We start from the raw sequence: 8415 nt of genomic DNA on the forward strand, positions 1-8415 counted from the left end.
CTCCAACCCCTCCCTTCCTCGTTTACTAAACCCCTTCAACCTCGAAGTACCTCCAGAAACACGTGGCTTGCTTTGCCGTCATCTGCGTGTCCATCAAAAGACATCGATATGGCCACCTCACCATTCGACCGCACGAAATTCGTCTCCGAGCTCACGGCGCTTTGTCACTCCCTAGACGCTCCATACTCCCAGCAGAAAGTCGAGCAGATCCTATCAGCATTCGACGAACATCTGGACAACTCATACGTCTGGCTGCGATGCACCAGCAAGCCCAAAGATATCGTCAACTTCCGCCTCGCCTTCCATGGCAAATTCGTCGATACCACATCGATCGAAGCCAATGCTGGTTGGATCGACATCGAGAATCCGCTCGCCAAAGTCAATAGATCGTGGAGTTCACGAGCAAACGCAGAGGAGTGGTGCGACTTCGATCCCAGTCGAGGGATAGCGAAGAACTGGGTCTACTTCCAACGCATACAACCCTTCCAGGAGATCCTGTCTGCGTCTGGCTTGCCAGCTGCTGCTGCTTCCCGAGTGCCCGATCTTCAAGCGGCCGGTCTGGACGACCAGGTGAACTTCGCGGCGGTCGATTACACGAACAAGAGCATCAACGTCTACTTTCTCCTCGACGGGGGCCTGACCGCTGAGCGGGCGGCGAAGTACGTCGCTTTGGCTGGATCGAAACCTCCTTCAGAAGAAGAGGTTCAGGTCATGAGCGATCATATGAACCCCATGTTCACCTTTGGCGTCACCATCATCCCCGAGACCGGCCACATCCCTCGGGTCGCATTCTACGCAACGGTCGGGGATGCTGAGAGCTTCCCGCCCTTGAAGGACCATGAGCGCCTGAGGAAGTTCTACAGAGAGGCTCCGTGTCACGACCCGAAACGACTAGAGATTATTTGTTGGTCGTACGGCGCCGACGATTCGAATAAGTATATGAAAGGAGAGGCGAGCTATGCGGGGTATAATGAGGATTTCTCGAGGAGGATGTTTGAGCGCTGGATAGAGAGCCCCGCTTGATTTATATCGCTAGAAAGGAGGCAGGAAATGTCGAAGCCGCCGTAGATAGTCTCCGAACGTCGTGCCGCTCTTGTCCCCACTCCTCAGAGCATCGTCTCGAAGTCTTCGCAAAGCCACAACGGCGATCAAGCAAGCAAACGCCTCATGAGAGATCCTGATCCCATTCGATCCGTACCTCACATACCACGCCTTCCCAAAGCAACCATCATCCTGCTGCCGATCAAGCAAGACCTGCACATCCTCTTCATTCCCAATCCCCAACGACTGGCAAATCAAAAGCCGTACAGCCGGACAAAGCCCATTATCCCTCCCAGCACCAATCCGCGCCTTCACGCGCCTGACCAAATGCTCTCTTAACGCCCACAACTCCTTCGGCAGGCGCTGCTCGTCGACGGTTTCGAGCGCCGTCGAGCCGGAAGCAAGGCAGAGAAGCCGCCAGGTGTAGAAGAACAGCGGCTCCGGGAGGAAGTAGTATCGCGATTCTTCGTATTCGTCCGGGGCGAGGGCTTTCTCGAGGTATTTCACTGATTCCTGTACTTCGTGGCCTCGGCCGTAGCTGTAGAAGAGCGAGAGGATGTTGGCGCTGACTTCGGGGGCTATTCTTGGTCGGTCGGGATCTAGGTGGACCTGATATCTTGTAAGTGAAGCGTTCAGCAGGGCGTTTTCGAGGTACTCACCTGTACGATGCCATCCGAGTTCTTGCAAGCCAATATTTCGTCAATGAGTTCTTTCACTCGGGAATCGGTTGGTCTCAAGATGGAGAAGGCCACCGCGTTCGTGTCGTTGTCGTTCGGATAATCGGGCGGTACGATGACTGGCTTGACTACCGTACACAGTCAACGCCAAGATCATCAGTCGTCGAAACCAGCACTCACCTGCAAAGTAGTTCCAGCGCCTTTCGGGGATTCTAAGATCCACATAGTCCCTGAGGTTGTACCTGTTAAGGAAAATGCCCAAGGTTCGCAAACTGCTATAGCAAAGAAGTACGTACCAGCGATTGGATAGCTCCAAAATGAGGAGATCGGCGAAGTTGTCTTTGAACTGTATACCTGTATCCGTCTCGGAAAGGAACGACTGTTTGTTCTGCTCGAGCCATTCTTCGCCTCTACGGATTGCTTCGTCCACCTTTCCCGGGCTCCACATTATGCTTCCAGATTGCTGATAACGGATGAGAGTCTAGGTGATCTATAATTTGGAAATGCTCTATCGATATGGCGTTCGCGGTCGTCGGAGCGGTTCGTCTAGAGAGTTCGAAGAAGGCATCTGGCTTCGTTCCGCCCCTCCACCGCAACCCTTCCCTCATCAGTGACGACGGGCAAAATAACATGCACGCACGGGCGGGCTCAGCCTTCAGCCGCTCAGGATGATGATGCTGGGCTTCGTACCGCCGTTCACAGAGCTCGGGAAAGTCGGTCGACCCCTACTGCATCGAGCCTTGATTACGGAGAATGTAGCATCAGCTCCCAGCTAATTTGGCCCGGTGACTGATCACGAGTCGGAGAGCTCGGGATGTCAACGAGCGAGTATCAGTGACATCGTGCAGCAGCTGAGCAACCTGTTTGCATCGGAGCGCACGAATGGCAGGAGCAAAGATATCCACTCTACCCTCCCACAAACCCCGCTCAAGGCTCTCGACAGATTCAGCTCAGGCCCCCAACAAGTGCAGCTCAGCTCTCATTGCTTGGACTTGTGCCTGATATCTTTCAAGCTTCCAAACATGTTCACCCGAAGTCGAATCCCGGCGTCCAACCAACAACATGTCCCAACCAGAGCTTACTCGATCAATCGCGGGAACGAGCTTCATACTGCCCATCGTCAATGGAGCCATGCACATCCCACCTGCAGTGAGCGCTACGCACGCGACACTCGGCCACAACGAACCCGTTGATATTCCAATTCTGGTTCTGCTTTTCGCTCTCCACGTGCTGATCGACGGCAAGTGAACATTCCCACAGACTGCGCATTGCGTTCGAGCCGAGGCTGATCATTTATCCAGTCCTCGACAAGTATGCCGACCTGCCCTCTGAGACCCGAAGAGCTTGGCAGGGCAAGATCGCCGTCTTCGCCAGTCCGTTCATTCTTCTCGTTGCATATGGCACTTGGCACTGTGGTGCTTTGGCACTTCTTCGGCTTCTTGGCGTTCCCATGCTGGCGGTCGTACACGGAACACCACTGATACCACCATATTCCTGGAAGACCGGTGAGATCTCGATGGTTAAACTGAAAGCCTTCCTAGGGCCGTTCAAGTCCCTCTTCGGTGCGACCTGCATTGGACTCATGGATGTTACCGCCGTCCTCCTGTATCTTCGGGGGACGATGCCTCATCCAGAGCATCCTCCCAGCACGACGCATTTCCAGGTCTTGATGTACACGATCGTGTACGACTTCCTCTGGGAATCAATTGCCGACGTTCGAGACCTGAACGAAGACCTGCAAGAAGGTGTGACGACACTGGCCACGGCATTTGGTGTTCGACGCACGCTGATGTTCGTGGCCGGCAGCACGATCATTGGAGACCTGTCCGTGACAATGATTGGCGGCGGGAACGCTGTGCTTGCGGCTTCTCGAGCTGTCTTCTTCTGGGGAGCTTTTAGTGCTCTCGCGACGTACAAGCCACGGCGAGCTACTTCTGCATGGGGTGTAGGATCCCTCGTAGGATTGCTGCCGGTGTGGTTGGCAGCTCCTTAGCGACTCCAGTGGTCCATTACATGATCATGCAGACGCATGTGGCTCGGGTTCGCTCGTCATTTCAACGTGAAATACACGCGGCTTGGGTGGGATGATAAGAACGTGGGGACGGGATGTTTTGAAGAAGAAATGTTGGAGCCGATTCAGCCCCATGCACGGGCCCACGGCCTTGCTGTCAGCCTCAGGCACGAAACAAGACCCTTGGCCAGAGGGAATAATTGAGATGTAAACTTAATACGACAATATCTGTGATTGTGTGTACCATCGCCTTGGACAGCCGAGACAACCTTTTTAAATGATGATATGGTTTTCTGTGCCTTCCAGATATTAATTGATCTTGATTTATGTGTCTTGGGACATGATCACAGCAATTGGACATTGTTTCACTCCCTCTTAACTCCCGCGTTCGCATACCGAACTAAATGAGTGACCCCTCTCCGAGATCTCCTGCCACCAAGGCTGCGCCACAGGTACAGCTTCGCTGTTTGCCTTTCTTCAGCCAGTAAAAATACGTGCATTGCAAGTTACCTTGTACGTCTAATCTTTCCTCACTGCCATGGAGCATCGTGGACTGTTACCCGGCTTGACCCAGAGCTGGACACTTCTTGCTCTGGGCGCCACCACCCTCGTGATCACATGGCTGCTTTACGTTAGGAACAGCAAGAGGCCTTACGCAGGTATACCTGTCCTCTCCGCCGATCGCAACGAGTACCTGCAGAATGGCCGAGGATTGCTTGAACGTGGCAAGGAGCTTCCCAGCTGCTTTCAGGTCCAAACAGGGACGAATTGGAAAATCGTCGTCCCTAATCGCTTTGCTCAAGAACTCAAGAACAATCCGGATCTCAGCTTCAACGACGCCCATGCTCGAGATAGCTTTACCTCGTATCCAGGTCTCGAGCCCTTCCGAGAGATCCTGGAGAATGATACATTTATTCAGGAGGTTGTGAGGAAGAAGCTCACGCAAAGCTTGGGTCTTATTACTGCTGGTATGCATTCATATATCATATGTCGACCAAAGACTGTGCTGACCGGCGGTGGTCTGATCCAGGCCTGGTCGAAGAGACTCAGCTGACGTACCGAGACTTGTTTGGAGAGAGTAAAGAATGGAAGATTCGTGTGATCAAAACAGATGTTCAGGACATCATTGCTCGTACGAAACATCCTCGCAACGAACTCGAATACAATTCCCCTGACTCTACATACCAGGACTGTCCTCTCGAGTCTTTCTTGGACTTGACCTTTGCCGCAACCAGGATTGGTTGAATGTCACCAAGAACTACACATACAGCAGCTTCGAGGCCATTAGTGAGCTGCGTTCACATCATGCTCTGGCCAGGCCTATCATGCAGTGGTTTTCGAAGAATTGCACGCAAGCGAGACTTTACTACAAGAAAGCACAGATTCTCATCCAGCCAGTTGTCGATCTCAGGAGGGCACAGGTCAAGGCCGAAGGCGAAGGGTCATCGAAAATTTCTGATGCCATCGGCTGGATGGTGGAATGTGCGAGAGGTCGGAGTATAGACTACGCTGCCGCACAGCTTTCGTTCAGCCTCGCGGCCATTCATTTAAGCTCCGAGACGATGACTATGTGTCTGCTGCAGCTATGTGATATGCCAGAACTGGTTGAGCCACTGCGAGAGGAGTGCCGCAAGGTGCTTCGCGAAAATGGATGGACAAAGCAAGGACTGCAGGAGATGAAGTTGCTTGACAGTTTCATGAAGGAATGCCAAAGAACGAGGGATCTACTCGCCAGTAAGAATACTCGCTTGCTTGGACGGGATTCAGGGACTGACCTGCGCTTTGCAGCCTCGATGCTACGGTTCGCCAAAGTTCCGGTGAAGCTCTCCGATGGAACTGTCATTCCTAAGGGCAGCACGTTGATGGTCATGAATGACTGGGCTCATTCTTCGGAGCACTTTTTAAATGCGGAGAAATTCGATATGAAACGATTCGCAAAGCTACGAGAGCGGCCAGGAGAACACAACCAACACCTTTTCAGCACACCTTCGGCTGATCAGATGGGTTGGGGTTTTGGTACGTACTGCCTCCCACGTAGAGTCCCATGCAGCTACTGACGAGACTTACAAGGCGAACATGCGTGCCCGGGTCGCTTCTTTGCCTCGAATGAGATCAAGATTGCCCTGTGCATTTTGCTTTTGGAGTACGACTTCGAGTACGTCCCTGGCGACGAGCCACCCCAAGATGTCAAGTTCGAGATCGTTCGGCTTGCGAGTCCCAGTACAAGGATACGTATTCGAAAGCGGGAGGGCGATTCAATACCTGTCTAGGAAGATCTGGCTAGTTGTCTCAGCGTGCACATCAGCGGCTTCTTCTCCCACAACACGTAAATGTTCTGATCGATCCAACCCTTAGCTTCAGCTGTGAGCTCAATGTCGAAGCTGAGGATTAGAGATGCTAGAAGTAATCGCATTTCGTGCCAGGCGAGGCTCTAGATTTATGATTCAGCAGGGTGTAATGAGAACAGAGATCGAAGACTCACCTTGCCCAAGCAATTCTGCGGTCCGTATGAGAAAGGCTCCACAGCATCCAAATGATCGCCTTTGTAATCAGGGTGACCAAGCCAACGCTCCGGGCGAAACTTCTTCGGATCTTTGAAGTGCGTCGGCGACATGAAGGTGCCTAGGGGATGTACGGCGACAGTAATGCCTCCGGGTATGTACTGGCCGCAAACTAGCATGCCCTCAGGAGGTGTTCGTCGCGGAAGTTGACTTGGAGCCTGCATATTCAGTCAGTTTCCGCCGGCATCGGGTCTCTGCGAACGTACTGGAGGGTAAAGTCTAAGCCCTTCTTGGAGGACGGTCTGTAGGTAGTCTAGACGAGATAGGCTGTCCAAGGTGATTTCTTCAAGGCTTGCAAAGCTGTTGCGGACTTCTAGTTTCAGCTTCTCTAGAGCATCCCTGTTGTCTCTCTGATGAAGAAGATAGATTAGGCCGCTAAGGGCGGTGGCAGTAGTCTCGGTTCCTAGACTCTTCATTTAGCAAGTCGGAAAAGCAAACATACTATGATCGAGCTCGCTCACCAGCTACCATGAACGTAACAGAATTTGAATGGAACTCATCTACGGTCAACCCCTCAACGCCCCCTGACTTCTCCACTGCCTTCGACCAAAGATCAGGATGATCCGGTTCGTGGGAAAGTCTCTTGTCCATTCGACTTTGGCAGTACTCGAAATTCTGCCACATCTTCACACGAACCTGCTTGCTGCTGAAGAGCAGCTTTCCGACTACCCAGTTGGTCAAAGTCGAGTATTGCATCACGCAACGCCAGAATGTCCCGGCTTTGAATCCGGCGAAAATCGTTTGGACCCATGGAGAGAGCTCGCCGTCTTCGAGCATATTCAAGCCTTCCCCGAACGCTAGGTCCCCTGGTAATAGTGAGATGATAATTCACCGTCTTCATTAGATGTAGACGAACTCACCCATGACATCAAACGTAGTACAGTTGAGGTACTTGAGCATATCAATCTCGCCGGCTTTGTTGGCCTGCTCAAACATCTTGGTAATCATCTTTTGGGCCCAAGACCTCAATAAAGGTTCATACCCCTTGATGGCCTTGTCGCTGAACCCAGTCGAAAGAATCTTCCGTTGCCTCGAGTGGTTCTCTTCATCGGAACTGACTACATCTGGACAGCCATTGACACCCACAGCATAAAACTGGGGATCTCGAAAAGGTTTCGGTTTCTTGAAGCCGTATATGGATTCCCAGGCCTCTGCCCCGTTGTTGAAGGATATCTCGGCTGGGTTGACACGCACGACAGGCCCGTACTTCTCATGAAGATCTGCGCGGACGAATGCATCGCGACCTGTGATTGTCGTGTATGTCCCAGGAAGCTTGCTCACGGCTCGAAGTTTGGGGCCTGGAAATTTGCTGAGCGGACCGAAGAATGCATCGTACAAGATGGTTCCGAAGTATGAGACGAGAGCAAGCAAGACGACTGTGAAGACAAATCTCGAGACTGAGTGAGGAATAAAGAGGGTGTGTACATCGTCCGAAGACATGGCTACCTGTGACCACGGCTGAGACACAGACTGCCAATGCAAGGGTTTCCACTCATGCTGTTGAGAGATCGTAAAGGCACTGACTGAACGAGCCGTCTTGCACGCTAATACGTTGCGGGTACTGCTAAACGCAATAGGGGGCGAGAGGTCTTTGCGTGGATATCGTGCAGATATCGGACGTAATATGTCGCAGGCTAAGGCACTTTGGGAACACCAGTCGAGAGTGCAGAGCACGCTTGCCAAGACACTAGATAGTTGAGCCCGGTCCACCCGGCCGCGGACTTAGACAATAATAACAATATCACTGCCTTTTATTAGTACCTACTTTTATCCCTATCTTGTATTAGTTATAAGCCCGGAGATACTTCCTTATACTATATAGTATTACTAGCTATAAGGACTTATCGTAGTAGTATTTTCTTCTATAAATTTAGTGTCCGCTATCGAGTTATATAATTATAATCCGGCGTTTCCGTAAAAGCGGGGTTAGAGAAAAAGTAATAGTATTACTATATTATTAAAATAGAGGTTTAAGAACGAAAAGGGATCCTAATAGTCGAAAGACGAAAACTAGTACGTAGAAAAGAAAGAATTACTTATTATTTCGATTAAAGATTATAATCTCCTAATACTTAATACTCGCGGTAACTAGACCGACTAGATTAACTCTATCGAGAATCTCGTA

The 8415-nt window shown here is 51.5% G+C and overlaps 5 protein-coding genes across 5 annotated transcripts; 3 read left to right on the forward strand and 2 right to left on the reverse strand.

Moving 5' to 3' along the window:
* Positions 1–108: 108 nt before the first annotated feature.
* Positions 109–1023, forward strand: M409DRAFT_29807 (uncharacterized protein; the record flags this gene model as incomplete). The annotated part of the gene is made up of 1 exon (XM_033809632.1): positions 109–1023. The coding sequence occupies one exon, from the start codon at positions 109–111 to the stop codon at positions 1021–1023; it is 915 nt and encodes a 304-aa protein (XP_033660698.1).
* Positions 1024–1267: 244 nt separating this feature from the next.
* Positions 1268–2166, reverse strand: M409DRAFT_29808 (uncharacterized protein; the record flags this gene model as incomplete). The annotated part of the gene is made up of 5 exons (XM_033809633.1): positions 1268–1287; positions 1341–1650; positions 1701–1846; positions 1899–1960; positions 2015–2166. 5 exons carry the CDS (start codon positions 2164–2166, stop codon positions 1268–1270), a joined length of 690 nt encoding a protein of 229 aa, XP_033660699.1.
* A 1002-nt stretch (positions 2167–3168) lies between these two features.
* Positions 3169–3711, forward strand: M409DRAFT_29809 (uncharacterized protein; the record flags this gene model as incomplete). The annotated part of the gene is made up of 1 exon (XM_033809634.1): positions 3169–3711. The coding sequence occupies one exon, from the start codon at positions 3169–3171 to the stop codon at positions 3709–3711; it is 543 nt and encodes a 180-aa protein (XP_033660700.1).
* Positions 3712–4267: 556 nt separating this feature from the next.
* On the forward strand, positions 4268–5999 carry M409DRAFT_29810 (uncharacterized protein; the record flags this gene model as incomplete). The annotated part of the gene is made up of 5 exons (XM_033809635.1): positions 4268–4697; positions 4760–4861; positions 4918–5463; positions 5518–5745; positions 5800–5999. 5 exons carry the CDS (start codon positions 4268–4270, stop codon positions 5997–5999), a joined length of 1506 nt encoding a protein of 501 aa, XP_033660701.1.
* M409DRAFT_70842 (uncharacterized protein) lies at positions 5996–7730 on the reverse strand (the record flags this gene model as incomplete). Its single annotated transcript, XM_033818917.1, has 5 exons — positions 5996–6160; positions 6212–6448; positions 6497–6693; positions 6752–7096; positions 7151–7730. 5 exons carry the CDS (start codon positions 7728–7730, stop codon positions 5996–5998), a joined length of 1524 nt encoding a protein of 507 aa, XP_033660702.1.
* Positions 7731–8415: the final 685 nt, after the last annotated feature.

Source organism: Zasmidium cellare, assembly GCF_010093935.1.
Source record: "Zasmidium cellare ATCC 36951 unplaced genomic scaffold M409scaffold_55, whole genome shotgun sequence".
Classification (NCBI taxonomy): Eukaryota; Fungi; Ascomycota; class Dothideomycetes; order Mycosphaerellales; family Mycosphaerellaceae; genus Zasmidium; species Zasmidium cellare.